At 46.3% G+C, this 17,272-nt stretch overlaps 1 protein-coding gene across 2 annotated transcripts in view; it reads left to right on the plus strand.

Annotated features, from left to right (window-relative positions):
• Window positions 1-17,272, plus strand: part of ULK1 (unc-51 like autophagy activating kinase 1) — a 114,951-nt gene that overhangs the window by 11,840 nt on the left and 85,839 nt on the right. For both annotated transcript variants that reach the window (XM_033136352.1, XM_033136351.1), the window contains exon 4: window positions 15,962-15,994. In XM_033136352.1, coding sequence (XP_032992243.1) covers window positions 15,962-15,994 — 33 coding nt within the window. The remainder of the gene's footprint in view (window positions 1-15,961; window positions 15,995-17,272) is intronic.

Genomic DNA, 17,272 nt, shown 5'->3' on the forward strand with positions numbered 1-17,272 from the left:
AACATGATGCGCGCGACTTCCGCTCACATCTTGGTACAAAGTACGCAACAAGGGGCATCTACTTCCTGGTTAGCGGAGCTCGTAACCTGCAGCGTTCACAAGGAGGACGGTATGTAACACGAGGTTCCTCTCTAACTAGTCTCCATCATGATCTTGAATGTGTTTCAAAAGCTTTGGAAATCTACCATGTCCCAGTTAGTTTGTAGCTATGTATTATTGAGTAGTGCTAATGGGGCCAGCAGTGCGCAGAAGAACTAGTGAGATTGACCCCGATGAGGGTGGAATCGAGTATTTTTAGAAACTGTTTTCAAGCTTGCTCTGAATGAGTTTGTGCTGCTAACCTGCACCGAGGGCAGGGTGGAAAAGAGAAATGTTGAAGGTAAAGGGCTGTAACTCGACGGTAGAGCGCCTGCTTTGCACTAGGAAGGTCTTCGATCCAATCTCTGCCATCGCCAGATAGGGCTGGGAGAAACCTTGAAAAGCAGCTGCCGGTCAGTGCAGACAGTACTGAGCTAGATGGACCATGGATGCGACTCTGTATAAGGCAGCTTCCAGATTTCCTAAGGCTGCCATTGTAAGCTTAATTTCCAGGGCTCAGGCTCCTGCTTAATTTAATGGGACGTGACTTCTTAGTAGAAACTGTAACTTTGTTGTTGTTCAGTCGTTCAGTCGTGTCCGACTCTTCGTGACCCCATGGACCAGAGCACGCCAGGCACCCCTATCCTCCACTTCCTCCCACAGTTTGCCCAAACTCATGCCAGTCGCTTTGAGAACACTGTCCAACCATCTCCTCCTCTGTCGTCCCCTTCTCCTTGTGCCCTCCATCTTTCCCAACATCAGGGTCTTTTCCAGGGAGTCTTCTCTTCTCATGAGGTGGCCAAAGTACTGGAGCCTCAACTTCAGGATCTGTCCTTCCATTGAGCATTCAGGGCTGATTTCTTTAAGGATGGATAAGTTTGATCTTTTGGCAGTCCATGGGACTCTCAGGAGTCTCCTCCAGCACCATAATTCAAAAGCATCAATTCTTCGGCGATCAGTCTTCTTTATGGTCCAGCTCTCACTGTAACTTACTTTGATCCCAAACCATTGAAAACACTGCTGCGGCAAGGTGGTCTTCCATAGGGCTGGCCAACTGTGGTGGTCTGATGTAGCCCCTGAAAGCCATGCATAGCTGGTCTCTGTGCACCCGCCCCCCAAACCCTACCAGCTTTTGTTATTGAGACGTGCTTTTAAAAGTTGTCTGGGTTTTCTCCTGCTATAAAGAAAAGAGAACTCTTTTGTCGGCCTGTGAAAGGGAGGGAGGAAGCACTTCGGGTTTCCTGTGCGATGCACTGTTTACAGGAAGGGCTGCAACTCTGTTGCAGAACATGTGCTTGGCATGCAGGAGGGTCCCTTCTTAGTTCCCAAGCATCTCCAGGTGGGGCTTGGAAAGACCTCCGCCTCAAATTTTTGGCGAGCCCCTTAAGGTTCCGCGCTAGATCTAGAAAGAGTTCAGACTTGGTTTACCTAACTGAATTGGGAGCGGGGGGGCCCACAACTTACACTGCATCTGCAAAGCAGCGGTGATTTTGATGAACTCCTAATAGTGGCTACTTTCACACACAACATAAAACCAAACTAAGGCTTAGCACTAATGCGCAAATGTGTTGGCTCTTGGAGATGAGATTGCAGGCCGCTTTGCTCCCTCCTCCCCCCGTTTTTTTCGTTTGGTGTGGTGCAGCAGGTAAACTCATGTTTTGGCTTAGGGTGTTACCCAAGCAGTTAAAGCTTTTTCTTTGTTTGACCACAACCTGAGCTTAAAGGTTGGAGAAGGAAGAAAGTGGGTGTGACTCCTCCCTCTCTTTGTGAGCTAGCATTTTCTTGTGGTCCCAGCGATCCAGATTTTTGGCTTGCTGTTTACATTGAACCACACCGTAGTCTAAGAGAGGTTTGTTTGATGCGCTCTGAGGCTTTCTTTACGCACGAGGTGGCAGAATGGATATGTTCACCACTTAAGACTACAAGTGGGGGCGCAGTTTTTAAAAACGTTTTTCCTATGCCATGAATGGGCAACCTTTGGCTCTGTCAGATGGTGTTGGACTCCAACTCCCATCAGCCCCAGCCAGAATGGCCAATGATCAGGAATGCTGATCTGGCAACATCTGGAGGGCCACAAGTTTCCCATTCCTGCACTGTGTAGTAGCAGAGAGTGTCATCATAATATGATAAAACAAATAGCCACCTTTAGCACACCAACTGCCTTAAGCCCAGCCTTGTCCCTGTTTGCTGGTTTTCTCCTTGCGGGGAGAGGACGTTGGTGGGTTGGGAGAGCCGTATTCAAATATTCTCACTGCCTAACCTCCCTCGCAGGGTTGTTGTAAAGATAAAGCGTATGAATGGGAAGAACCATGTAAGCCATTTTGAATCCTTTGAGGAAACAAATAATGAAATGAAATTGAATATATTACACTCCCAGACCAGATTCACATACCGTACATACTAAGCAAACATAAAAAACACAATAGAATTAAGTTTGAATTAACAATCGAATATGACAATAAACGATACGAATATGACAGCCATTAGAAATGTGGTTTAGGTCTTAGTCTCTAAAATATTATCAAGAGTTTGCATCTGAGGCCTTAGTCTTTGTAATAGCACAGCTTGTTCCCTGAGTTTTATGGCAGCGGCACAAGATTTGACCACCCTTAGCGTGATCTCTTTGTCCATGGAGTTTTCTTGGCAGGGATACTGGAGTGGCTTGCCAGTTCCTTCTCCAGGTGGATCATGTTTGGTCCAAACTCTCCACTATGACCTGTCCATCTTGACCTGTCCATAGCTTCCCTGAGTAATTCAAGCCCCTTCACCACGGCAAGGAGAAGGGGAAGAAATGGAGGCAGTGAGAGATTTCACTTTCTTGGGTTCCATGATCACTGCAGATGGTGACAGCAGTCACGAAATTAGAAGACGCCTGCTTCTTGGGAGAAAAGCAATGACAAACCTAGACAGCATCTTAAAAAGCAAAGACATCACCTTGCCGACAAAGGTCCGTATAGTTAAAGCTATGGTTCTCCCAGTAGTAATGTACGGAAGTGAGAGCTGGACCATAAAGAAGGCTGATCGCCGAAGAATTGATGCTTTTGAATTATGGTGCTGGAGGAGACTCTTGAGAGTCCCATGGACTCTCCTTAAAGAAATCAGCCATCCTTAAAGAAATCAGCCCTGAGTGCTCACTGGAAGGACAGATCCTGAAGTTGAGGCTCCATTACTTTGGCCACCTCATGAGAAGAGAAGACTCCCTGGAAAAGACCCTGATGTTGGGAAAGATGGAGGGCACAAGGAGAAGGGGACGACAGAGGATGAGATGGTTGGACAGTGTTCTCGAAGCTACTAACATGAGTTTGGCCAAACTGCGGGAGGCAGTGAAGGATAGGCGTGCCTGGCGTGCTCTGGTCCATGGGGTCACGAAGAGTCGGACACGACTGAACGACTGAACAACAACAAGCGTGATCTCTGGATCCTTATCCTCCATCAGGGATTTTAAGCATTGAGGTTCAGACCCACTTGGAATTTTCTGTGTAACATGGGTGATAAAGACCAAGTGTATATCCTCATAAAAACGACATCTTAGCAAGACATGAGAGACAGTTTCCACCTCTATCAGGCTGCAGGGGCAGACTCGCTCTGCATACGGTTTACCCACATATCTGCCCTGCAAAAAGGCAGATGGCCAGCACGTTGAATCTAGCGAGGGTGAACGGCCGTCTGTATTTAGATATTTGTAATTTTGACAGATATATTGCTGGGGTGAAACCTCTCCCGTTGTCTTTGATTGTTGGGTGCTTATTCATCTCACTCACATGAATGACACTGAAATTCTACACGAGGAAACAAAACAGCACAAGCAAAAATAATGAAACTAATAAATCAATTTTGTTGGTTTTTTTTGTTTTGTTAATACGATCACACTATAGTCTGAAGTGCAACCCTTCATTCTACCCCCCCCCTTTTAAAATGTTTTTAAAATATGTTGAAAATGAATGTCAAAACCTCGAGCGAGAGAGGCATTCAAACGTCTCATTGAGTGAGCACGTCCTTCTAAAATCTAAATTACCTCACGAGGGCAACGTGACGTGATGATTTTTGGAGGGTGTGTCCATTTTGTCATTTTCAAAATGGTGATGGTGCTCTTAGTCAGGGTTGTGGATTTGTCATGTTTGCCTTAGCAGGCCTCATATTTCTCTCCTCGTCACCTGATGGCACATTGGAGAAGGGGTGGTGACATGGGCTATTTACCATCCTCTTAAAACTTCCTTCTGGAGCCGAGGGCAGCATTACTCAGAGCTCTTAGTAAGGTGACTTCGTGGCTATTTCCCAAGAGTAATCGGAGACTGGCATGTGGTTGTGCTTCTCTGAATGCAGCAGCGGTGGATCATCTCCAGTTACTCGTGTGTTGTTCACACGGCTGTTTTCTCCGGGCTCTGTCAACGTCTCCATTATGAAAACACCCACTTCAGAAGCTATTTTATGACTTGATTCTTGTCTCTCTCTCTTTCTCTCTCTCTCTCTCTGCCCAAAACTGGTCTGCGTGGGGTTTTGAGGGGTGACATTTATCCACGGTGTAAGGTTTCTGGCCTGGGGATTAAAAGAAGCAGCAGCAGCGGGGGGGGGGGGGTGTGTCATGGGAGAAAGCTCACCCCTATTGAGAGAGCCGTGAACTCGCATGCAGTCAGATTCTCATGTCTTTGTTGTTGTTGTTCAGTCGTTCAGTCGTGTCCGACTCTTCGTGACCCCATGGATCGGAGCACGCCAGGCACGCCTATCCTTCACTGCCTCTCGCAGTTTGGCCAAACTCATGTTAGTAGCTTCGAGAACACTGTCCAACCATCTCATCCTCTGTCGTCCCCTTCTCCTTGTGCCCTCCATCTTTCCCATCATCAGGGTCTTTTCTAGGGAGTCTTCTCTTCTCATGAGGTGGCCAAAGTACTGGAGCCTCAACTTCAGGATCTGTCCTTCTAGTGAGCACTCAGGGCTGATTTCTTTGAGAATGGATAGGTTTGATCTTCTTGCAGTCCATGGGACTCTCAAGAGTCTCCTCCAGCACCATAATTCAAAAGCATCAATTCTTCGGCGATCAGCCTTCTTTATGGTCCAGCTCTCACTTCCGTACATTACTACTGGGAAAACCATAGCTTTAACTATACGGACCTTTGTCGGCAAGGTGATGTCTCTGCTTTTTAAGATGCTGTCTAGGTTTGTCATTGCTTTTCTCCCAAGAAGCAGGCGTCTTCTAATTTCGTGACTGCTGTCATGTCTTTAATAGCATTTAACTCCTGCTTTCATTGTGTTTGTTAAGGAATTTATGGGGGGGGGTCACCTAAGCAAAGTCTCCTCCCGAGTAAACTCATTGGGGTATGGAGTGATGCCCTTAAGGGAACCCATCTCTCCGCAATACAGGGAAATGCCTCAGCAGGTAATCTCTGGGTGCTTCAGGAAGCCACTGGGCTAATATCCCTCAACCGGAATCCCATTGTTCTCTCCCAGATAAGTGCTCAAGGTATCCTTGCCAATACTTAACAACCATTCACATTTGCTCAGGGCTATCTCCCTGATATTGCTCTGTTCCCCCCATATGTTAATATTGTTTTTCCTATATGTTAATCATGTATAACCCTCCCTTTCGTGATGTAGTAATGATGATTCCAAACTGTATTCTGGGATATGGTAGGAGTTTTTAAAAGTTCTTGTAACGCTGCTCTCGGGGTGCAGTTTGACTGTAACCTGTTGTGCAATAAACCCTGTCTTGTCCTTGCTCCAGCGGCTGGACTTCTTTGATTTAACTCCGCAGAAACCAGTGTGACTTGTGTGCCTGCTCAGGTTGCTTTTTACAATTCCACCTGCTGTCCCTTCTTAGGGTTTTTTTTTTTTGTCTTTAAATTGGACTTGGACTGGAAAGACCTTCCAAGCAGAGGACTCTTAGAAACAGGAGACTGTCCTGAGGAATACAGGACAGATGCCCCCCCCTCCCCCCGGCAGACTTTGGTGGCTTCTGTAACAGTGGAAGCAACTCATAACAGTGAAAGAGGCTTGGTCACCTGTGAGTTTTGTGGTGCCCGTGAATTCAGTCTTTGTGTTTGTCCGTATAAACTTGAGTTGGCAATGGCAAATGGTCAGGGATGATGGGGAATTTTTTAGTTCTGACAACATCTGTAGTCCCGCAGGTTTGCAATCTCTGTGCTGCCCTATAGTTTAAGCCAGGGGTGGGGAACATCTGGTACAAGGGACAAATGTGGCCCCGCAACCAAACTGGCCCCTGGGGGCCCCCTGTGCCAAGGCCTCCCAAACAGTGGTCCATGAACTTTATTTAGCATGGTCTGCATTAACTGTTCATACTGATTTCTAATTGTGTTTCAACTCTATGGAGTGTGGATTGTAATGCAATAGAACGAAATGAAAGAAGCCATAGAGATGCATGACTGAAAACCATGCAGTGTCTATTGCAGTTGCTGTAACCCAGGGGTAGGCAACCTAAGGCCCGGGAGCCGGATGTGGCCCAATCGCCTTCTCAATCCGGCCTGCAGACGGTCCGGGAATCAGCGTGTTTTTACATGAGTAGAATGTGCCCTTTTATTTAAAATGCATCTCTGTGTGGGGCACAGGAATTCATTCATTTTTTAAATTCAAAATATAGTCCGGCCCACCACGTGGTCTGAGGGACTGTGGACCATCCCATGGCTGAAAAAGGTTGCCGACCCCTGCTTTAACCTGTGGCAAAACATGTTGGTCAGCCAAGACCACCAGCAATTTTCAAATGGGGAGAGAATATTTGGGAACCACTTCCCAAACTGTTCTTCTCACTGGTCCAGCTCCATGTTGTCCTCAAGCGCTTTTTGTCTGCCTGAAATGTGTCTTAGAATGGTGAATGCCTTTTCTTTCCTGGATGGATGGATGTCCGTCTAATCTTCTCTGTGCACATGGAAACCAACTTATTTTTGCATGGCTGGAACGTAGCCTACTGTGCAAAGGTAAAAGTTGCATCCGTTGTGCCACTCACTTTTGCCCTTGACTCTGGAATGTGGCCCCCTGGAAGACCCCCCCCAAGGGAATTTGGCCCTCAGATTGAAAATTGGTTCCCCTTGTTTAAACTGATGTTCAAGCACAGCCTGCGTTTCTCTGCCCTCTCCTGTCTCCTTTCCCAGGCACACCAGTCTCGCTGCAGTCCTTGTGTGTGGCAGGTGTAGATTAGATTAGCGGAGAAATCATGGACACCTTTCATGCAAATAGTTAGATATTCCATATCTTGGAATATTGGGTTCTTTTTAGTCTGGTGTAATATGGCGCCTTTCCACCTTTTTTTGCTCGATGTGAAGCTAATCCACGGAATGCAGAATGTTTTGTGAGCCTAATCTAGGTCTTGCGAAGCAGGCAAGGTCATTCTGCCGCTGCTCTAAAAATATTTTTCTTTCTCCGCCTCTCATAAGATTAATTTTGACCTGCTTCCAGGCTTCATAATTGTGTAAAGAGCCTTCACTGTGTGGTCTACTGAAGGTTAAACATCCCTGTTTCTCTCCCCCCCCCTTTGCTTTTTACTAGAACCGCTTATGGTTTTAAAAATAGCCGCAGCCATTTGTTTGTATTTCCCTGTGATCCCCGAACAAACGCTGTGTTTGCAAAAGCCAGACAGATGAAACGGAAGCACACAGAGACACAGAAAGCAGTCACCTCTGCTTCGGAAGCTTTTTTTGGTTCCCTAGACAGAGCAGAAGCGAGTTAGCATCAGGACAACAGGCAGAATTAGGTCATCAGAGCTGGCAATCCTCAACCAGACGTTAAATATCACACATAAATAGTGAGGGGAGCTGAATTCAATGCCTCCTGGGATCCAATTAGCAAAGCGTCTTATAACTCCCAAGAAAGGAAGACCTTTGCATATCCACCTTGGTCTGTCTCTGTTGCTGTGAGATGCTGACGCCGTTTACGCAGCAGTTGTTGAAGAGAGTAGCTGCATTTTCATGAGCAAGGGAATATGGCCTAAAACGTTGGTTTATGCCTTCACACGGCCGGTGGTTTGTTTCCAACAAAACAGGCACATGCCACCTACTTACTTGTGCAGCAAGCTTGTCAAATATGCCACAGTTGTATAAAATCTTCATAAATAAATTAAAGAAGGGAAGCTGCCTTATTATGCCAGTTTGGACTATTTTCAGTCTAGCCCAGTATTGTCCGCTCTGACCGGCAGCAGCTCTCCAGGGCCACATGACCCGGAAGCTGTACACCAGCTCCCTCGGCCAGTAAAGCAAGATGAGCGCCGCAACCCCAGAGTTGTCCACAACTGGACCTAATGGTCAGGGGTCCCTTTACCCTTTATACATTACTGAGTCGGAATTCCTAGCAGCTCTCCTTTATGGCGAATCAGGATTACTATCCCACACATTGCAATTGGGTTGGGAACAGAGGCCGGAAGACTGGCTTGCTTAATCGCACCCAATGCGTTCGTGGTAGAGCCAAGATACTGGGTTCTTCCTGATTTTGTCTCGCCCATCTTTTAGCCACTGTGTTTATACCAGTTCTCAATAAATAATGGTTTTCTGTGTCGAGGTGGAAGAGCATTTCCTTTGTATGCAGAAGGCTGCAGGTCCAATCCCTACCATTTCTGAAGTAGTGCCAGGCAAGAAGGATACTGACAAGCTGGAACGTGTCCAGAGGAGGGCAACCAAAATGGTCAAAGGCCTGGAAACGATGCCTTATGAGGAACGGCTTAGGGAGCTGGGTATGTTTAGCCTGGAGAGGAGAAGGTTAAGGGGTGATATGATAGCCATGTTCAAATATATAAAAGGATGTCATATAGAGGAGGGAGAAAGGTTGTTTTCTGCTGCTCCAGAGAAGCGGACACGGGGCAATGGATTCAAACTACAAGAAAGAAGATTCCACCTAAACATTAGGAAGAACTTCCTGACAGTGAGAGCTGTTCGACAGTGGAATTTGCTGCCAAGGAGTGTGGTGGAGTCTCCTTCTTTGGAGGTATTTAAGCGGAGGCTTGACAGCCATCTGTCAGGAATGCTTTGATGGTGTTTCCTGCTTGGCAGGGGGTTGGACTGGATGGCCCTTGTGGTCACTTCCAATTCTATGATCCCTCTCTGAAATCCTGCCAGTCAGTGTAGACAGTACTGAGCTAGATGTACCAATGGCTTGACTCCACATAAGGCAGCTTTGTATGTTTCTACTGCAGTGGCGTCAACCCATGCTGCCATTTGAATCCCCCCCATCCTATTTGTTGGTAGAGTAAGTGGTTATCCTGCGTCTATTCTATAGCCATAGGTGTTGAAAAAAGTCTGGTTCCTGTTTGGCTTCGGTACATTTTCCCCACCCCCTCCACCCATCCTATTTACGTGGGTAGCAGAAGGCCTGAACGAGCAGTCAGGAATCAGGATGGCAACAATCATCTTGTTATAGAGAGCCCAGACAGGAAATGTTGCTTCGGTGTTGGAGGGGGGGGGGAGAAAAACAGGTTGGACCACCTTTTCTTATCATCATAGTCATAGCTCAGCAGCTAAGCACACCTGCCTAGCAGCCAGGTTGGTCATCACAGGCTTACTCACTGGCTAAAGTATTGGTGATGGGGAAAGAGCTCTGTCCCAAGATGAAAGAGAGTTATTGCCAATTGAATACTGGGCTATATAGGTGAATAGTCTGTCCTGGCTTAGGGCTCACACGCTAGAAGTTGCCTTCATCATTACACCAGCCCTGCCCCTACATGCGCACCGAGTCAGATCATTGATTCTTCTGCTCAGGACTGTCTACGCGGGTGGCGCTGTGGTCTAAACCACTGAGCCTCTTGGGCTTGCTGATCAGGAGGTCGGCGGTTCGAATCCCTGTGACGGGGTGAGCTCCCGTTGCTCCGTCCCAGCTCCTGCCAACCTAGCAGTTCGAAAGCACACCAGTGCAAGTAGATAAATAGGTACCGCTGTGGCGGGAAGGTAAATGGTGTTTCCGTGCGCTCTAGCACTCGTCACGGTGTCCCGTTGCGCCAGAAGCAGTTTAGTCATGACCCGGAAAGCTGTCTGTGGACAAATGCCAGCTCCCTTGGCTTGAAAAGCGAGATGAGCACCGCAACCCCATAGTCGCCTTTGACTGGACCTAACCATCCAGGGGTCCTTTACCTTTACCTTACCTTAGGGCAGCTTCCGAAGGTCTCATAAGAAGAGCCCTGCTGGATGACGCCAAAGGCCCATCTAGTCCAGCATCCTGTTCTCACGGAGGCGGGCTAGATGCCCATGGAAAGCCCATAAACAGCACCTGAGTACCAGGGATGCCATGCCCATTTTGCCGCTGCTGCACTGCCCTCGCCAAAGCATTTCTGACCTCGGTTGTGCAGCGATGGTGGGTTCCGGCATGGTTGTTACTGGAAATCGGTGGTGATGCCAGTGCTGCTCTTCTGCCAGAGTTGGCAGGGTGCACAGTGCCCCCACAGGGACACAGACTCAGGGGCTTCATCCTGCCTCAGGGGTTGGCCAGCCCCTGCTGTATGTATAACTGTGTTCTCCCCACTTGCGATTCCTAGCAGCCAGTATCCAAAGGCTATCGCCAAAGGTTAGCTCTTGCTTTTGTCTGCCCTGAATGCTCCCAACATTTCAACTTCATTGGATATCCCCGAGTATTTCTGTGAAGACCACAGAGGGGTTTGAAGTGTAAGAAAATAGCACAACATATTAAGAAACATGTTGGAAGGGATGAAGTTAGATAAAAACGCAACCTTAAAACCACAATTGTATGTGTTTTGGGTTATAAACATCAATGTTGGGTGAGCAGGAACTCACTAGTTTTCTTGATTTGCAATACGGTCGTACCTTGGTTTACAGACAGAATGCATTCCAGAAGTCCGTTTGACTTCTGAAACATTCAGAAACCAAAGCGTGGCTCCCGATTGTGCAGCAGCTCCGGAAACAATAGCGGAATCTGCACCGGACGTTCGGCTTCCAAAAGAACATTTGAAAACTGGAACACTCACTTCCGAGTTTCGATCGTTCGGGAGCCGAAACGTGCGAGTACCAAGGCGTTCGACAACCAAACTCGACTGTATAACGGTTGAGTAAAAAAAAAAAAAGTAACTTTCTATATGGAAGAAAGAATAAAATAATATTATAAAAAGGGTTCTAGTAATGAGTGGGTGAGGAAGCATTTCTCTACCCACTTTCTTCACTCTGAGAATAATTTACTCTGCATCCCCCGGGAAAGAACACTCAGTTTGGTGTTCGGAAGTCATGTGAAGTTTGGGCATCTTGTCCGCTGGGGTTTTGTTTCTTTGTGAGAAATGACGACCAACTCTGCCCCTGACGAATGAATGTTTTGAAATAGGAATACTCAAGTAACGGTTATGAAATGAGCTTCTTTCTGCTACTCCCCTTATTATTACTTCAGTCGAAGAGATCATCTGGAGGAACGCCTGTCAGTTGCCCCCTGTGCTACAAGAAGAAGCCAAGAGATACCCTTGCCATTAACTTTCATATAATAATAATAAACAATAACAATAATTTATTATTTATACACCGCCCATCAGTCTGGGTTTCCCCAGCCACTCTGGATGGCTTCCAGCAGAATATTAAAACACAATGATTCATCCAGTATTTAAAGGTTCCCTAAACAGGGCTGCATTCATATATCTTCTAAAAGTCCAATAGTTGTTTATTTCTTTGACATCTGGTGGGAGGGCGTTCCACAGGGAGGGCGCCACTACCAAGAAGGCCCTCTTCCTGGTTCCCTATAACTTTGCTTCTCGCAGTGAGGGAACTGCCAGAAGGCCCTCTGCGCTGGATCTCAGTGTCCGGGCTGAACGATGGGGGTGTCTCTCAAATACCTTGTTTCTCCAGATGGGCCTATTTCAGTTTGAGATTAGACAGTTTAAGATTAGGCAGCCACTGTAATGTTTATTTCATGTTGGTTTTGTTATATGTTATGTTTTATGGCCCTGTGCTTCGCCTTGATAGTTCACATAGGATGGTATTATATAAATCCTTCAATAAAATAAATTATTGGTCTCTTTGAAGAAATCCAAATACTACAATAGGGTAGTGCTTTTACAAGGACCACCTCGTACGGTGGTGCCTAGATGTTATCTCCAAGCTTTTTAAAAAAAGAAAAACTGATTTGAACGTGTCCATCCAAGCTGACCTGACCTGCTTCTATTTGGAATGCGAGCCAAACTGTTCTTGTCGTCCGCAGAAATTTGATAAAGGCTCTCTTGAAATCTCATGGGGCGAGGGGAATGACACTGTGACTTAAACAAAAGGGATCCTTTTGTTCAACTTGTTATGGTAACAGCTGCCAGGACTGCGGACTTTCAGAAACTTCGGGATCTGGTTGAATGTTTTGTGTTTGGGGTGGCGATGGGTCCCATTTGAACACATACTGACGAGCTGTTCATTTCCTTGTATTGTTAATTTCCCCCTGCAAGAAGTGGGGAATCTTTGCTTCACTGTCTGTGTTGAGTGGTACCTTGGTTCTCGAACTTAATCCGTTCCGGGAGTCCGTTCGACTCCCGAAACTGTTTGAAAATCAAGGTGCAGCTTCCGATTGGCTGCAGGAGCTTCCTGCATTCAAGTGTAATCCGCGTTGGATGTTTGGCTTCCGAAAAACATTTACAAACGGGAACACTTACTTCCAGGTTTGCAGCGTTCGGGAGCCAAGCTGTTCAAGTACCAAGGTACCACTTGACTTAGATAGGTGAAGCTGATACTTTCTATCAGCACAATGGTCTTTGCTTTAAATACCTGATCATTGCCACTGCTGTCTCCCAGAGAACCCTGGTGCTACCTGTACTTTTGGGAGAAAGGAAGAATTATTGTTATTATTGCAAATCTCTGCAGAAGAGGCAGGAAAAATATATACAGGTACAGTAATGCCTCTTTTTGCAGAGAGTGGAGATTTCCATGCATAAAATAAAATAAAGCAGGACAGCGTTTGTAGCGATGGGCGTAATATGAACAGCGACCCCTGCTGAGAAAGCACATTTGCCCTGCTTTGTCTAGATTCATAGAATATTATCTTCAGAAATTGGGAGAACCTGATTGTGTGTGTTTACGGCAGAAGCTCTGTGCTCAGCAGTGAGTGGTTAGAAAAAGTGACGTTACTAACCCACTTTCTGCCTCCTCATCAAAACAGGCTTACAGTAGTTTAAAACCTTTATTCTGCCTTGTTTTTTAAATGACTGGGGTGGGATGAGTAGGGCAAGCCATGGTCCATTTGTCAGAGGGGGTACAATGCCCCAAACTGTGGATATTTTGGATACACTCAAATCCCTTTCCTAGCCTCCTTCCTCATGAAACAGCAGCTGCAATAGCTGTGCTGGCCAACAAACCATTTATTCACCTGATTATCAGCTCACCTTCCTTCTGTTTCTTTCTACCCCTCACCCACAATGTTTTCTAGAAGAATAGAGGAGAAAGCCTCTTGTAATTCTGTGCAGTAGACACCCTGGCTGATTAATTTTCAGTTAGTAAATGCAATTCAGATTTGTCTGACCCACATATCCTTCTGCACTTTAGCCCAGGGGTCAGCAACCCTTTTCAGCCGTGGGCCGGTCCACCGTCCCTCAGACCTTGTGATGGGCCAGACTATATTTTGGAAAGAATACAAATGAATGAATTCCTATGCCCCACAAATAACCCAGAGATGCATTTTAAATAAAAGCACACATTCTACTCATGTAAAAACACGCTGATTCCAGAACCGTCCACGGGCCGGATTGAGAAGGCGATTGGGCCACATCCGGCCCCCGGGCCTTAGGTTGCCTACCCATGCTTTAGCCCCAACCAAACAGAACTACAGTGGTACCTCGGGTTACATACACTTCAGGTTACACACGCTTCAGGTTACAGACTCTGCTAACCCAGAAATAACGCTTCAGGTTAATAACTTTGCTTCAGGATAAAAACAGAAATTGTGTTCTGGCGGCGCGGTGGCAGCGGGAGGTCCCATTAGCTAAAGTGGTGCTTCAGGTTAAGAACGGACCTCCGGAACGAATTAAGTACGTAACCAGAGGTACCACTGTACACTGATTGCCAACATCCCATAACCCACATTTCCCCCTCAGCATCTGGATTGCTTTTTAACTTTCTGTGCTATCACAACAGCTTGGCTAATGGCTGGTGGGGAGGGTCTCTGGCTGCTAGCTGGCAAGTACAGTCCATTATCCGCCTCCATTACCTGAGGTTCTTATTATATTTAACGGTCCGTAAAAGAACTGTGTTAATCTTTATGCAACATTCGCTTCCTGAGAGATGCCTTGGCTACTTGGGGGAAGATATAAGGAGCCATAAAGCTTAACGGCATGCAATTTTGGATTTGTGTCAGAATCCGTTGTATGCAAAGTAGTTGGCTTCCACCTTTGCATAGTACTTTGACTGTATGCTGACAGTGTGGACTTTAGCTGGTTGGTGTAGAATGTGATATTTCAAGGATATACACAATTCCTGCTCTGTGGTGACGGCCGCTCTATCAATAAATATTGAGCAAGCTACCTGCAGTTAGTTAAGGCGTGATGTGATAGGCGCTTAAGCCGAAATGCAACAGACAATGAAATGCCACAGCTTCCTTGCAGCTCATTATTTGTTTCTACTAGCATTTTCTATTCTATTTCTTCTGCCCAAATGCAGACGAGGTAACTCTAAAAAAGAAAGAGTAAAAAAATGAGGCAGAATGAGAATTGGCAAAAAGGAAAGACAGTAAGCACACACAGACACACACATTGCAAAATTTTAACAGGCAACAGCACTGCCCCTCCAGAGAATTCAGGATGGGGGTCCAAGGTCTCGCCTCCCTGCTCCCCCCCCCTGCAATTATAACAACCCTGTGAGGTTCTTTCTGCTGAAAGATGGTGATTGATACATGCTTATATATACCATAAAGGTAAAGGGACCCCTGACTATTAGGTCCAGTTGTGTCCGACTCTGGGGTTGCGGCACTCATCTCGCGTTACTGGCCGAGGGAGCCAGCGTACAGCTTCCGGGTCATGTGGCCAGCATGACAAAACCGCTTCTGGCGAACCAGAGCAGCACATGGAAACGCCGTTTACCTTCCCGCCAGAGTGGTACCTATTTATCTACTTGCACTTTGACATGCTTTTGGACTGCTAGGTTGGCAGGAGCTGGGACCTCGCAACAGGACCTCGCCCCGCCGTGGGGATTCGAACCGCCGACCTTCTGATCAGCAAGCCCTAGGATCTGTGGTTTAACCCACAGCGCCACCCTATATACCATAGGAACAGGGAATTGTTGGCGGTCTAGATGTTTCTGGCCCCTGCCTCCCATCACCTCTGACCATTGGAGGTGCTGGCAAGGGGTGATGGGAGTTTGACAACATCTGGGGGTGGGGCACAAGCCCCCTTCTCTGCCGAATATTACAGGCCAGCCTTGTGTAAGGTGCAAAATTCATGTGTGCTTGTTTTTCGTTGAAAGCAACTACTAAACCAGTCCTGTTATAGAGTCGCTTTTATAAGTTGTAACTGAATGCCGCCACCCCACCCCCGCAAAAAATAATAATAATAATCTGGAGGTTTAGAAGTTTTCCAATTTCTAGTCCTAGTGGTTTGGATTATCTGTCTCTCCCCATGATCCATGGTTGGTTTGTTTTTAAAAATCTCCCATCCTCAGTTTCCAGCGCACATGTTCCTTTTACAGAAATTGTAGTTATGAAGCCTCGAAGGACTATGTTAATATTGGAAACAGCGAAGGCTTTTGATATTGCACTCGAGCAAGTATGTTTGTTAAATGTGCAGCTAGGAGTACCCAGGAGCCTCCAAGGAATATGGAAGGGGGGCCTAAATGATTCAGGGCTGTTAAAAGGGAAAGGCATGTAGAATTGAACACCTTGGTAAACTCTGCATTAAATTCTCTGGCACCCACATTGTATTCTGCTTCGTCAACTGGATCCAAACCTTTTTTGGAAAAATAACTCATTCTCCCCCATCTCCTTTCTCTTCTTTTAGGAAATGGCCAACTCTGTTTACTTGGTTATGGAGGTGAGTAATTCTGAATTCTTATCAAAGATGAATGTTATTCTTAGGTCTCATCTGCACTAGACTCCGAAAGCAGCGTCATTCCACTTTAAACTATTAATGGCTTCGTCCAAGAAATCCTGGGTGCTGAAAGTTGCCAAGTGAATCATGTTCTGCTCAGAGAGTCCCCTGGGAAATGGGATCGAGTTTTAAGCCATTCTAGGAATTTTAGCTCTGTGAGGGGAATAGGGATCTCCTAACAACTCACAGCACCCTCAACAAACTATGGTTCCCAGGATTCTTTGGGGGGAAGCCATGACTGTTTACAACAAGATGTCAGAAGCAACTGATGGAGGGCATTCCAGAGTGCAAGAGCAAAGGCGGGAAATATTTTTATTTTGGTCACCAGCGTGATAACTCTGTAGGGTATGGTTCTGTAAGTAAAAATTCTCCGAGTGATCTATGTCATCTCAGATGTCCATACAGCATCCTGAGCTGTCCAGGTGTCATGGGAGTACAATAATACATGGAGGGTCACAGTTTCCCATCCCTGCATGTAAATAAATAGTCAATGATATATATATTTTAAGTGTAAGAGTAAAATATGCCTCTGGTTTTAATTCAGAAAAAAAGATGCACTCAAATTTTAAAAAATCATAATGTTGCCTGCAAGACTGTTGTATTAAAAAACACTATTTGGGAAGGGAGAACAGGAAGCCAACCTATTGCCTGGGTTACTGTCTTGGTGCCAGCATAGACCTTCTAAAATGAAATGCTTGGCTGTTGTTGGAAGGCTTCTGCAATTTTGGTCTCAAGGGTCACTAAATTAGCCATGGACATCCTCTTAAAAGCAATGGCGGAGAAAGAACAGGATTTGCTCATATTAGCTGGACTATGTCAATACGACAGAACTTGGGATAATATATTTGCCTTAGAAGGGGGCTTTTTACTCAGCAGGGGGAGAGGGATTGTGCCGGTGCCTGCTGGTTCCACCCCTAATCTCTGTGAATGTGTAGGCATGAAGACTTTCTGTTCAGACTCCAGAAGTTGAGGGTGGGGTGGGTTGGGGTGGGGTGGGGGAAGGGAAGGGATCCAGCGGAAACAGGGATCCACACTCACATGTGTCCAGAAAGCCCTAACCTGAGATCCCAAACTCCCTCGATCTCTGACCATTGGTTATGCTGGCTAGAGCTGGTGGGATTTGGAGTCCAACAAGATCTGGAGGGCACTGGTTAACTACCCCTACCCAAATGTCTCCTGCATTTCAAGAATCAATACTTGGAAGCTGAATAAATGAAGGAA

Source organism: Lacerta agilis, chromosome 17, assembly GCF_009819535.1.
Source record: "Lacerta agilis isolate rLacAgi1 chromosome 17, rLacAgi1.pri, whole genome shotgun sequence".
NCBI classification, from domain to species: Eukaryota; Metazoa; Chordata; class Lepidosauria; order Squamata; family Lacertidae; genus Lacerta; species Lacerta agilis.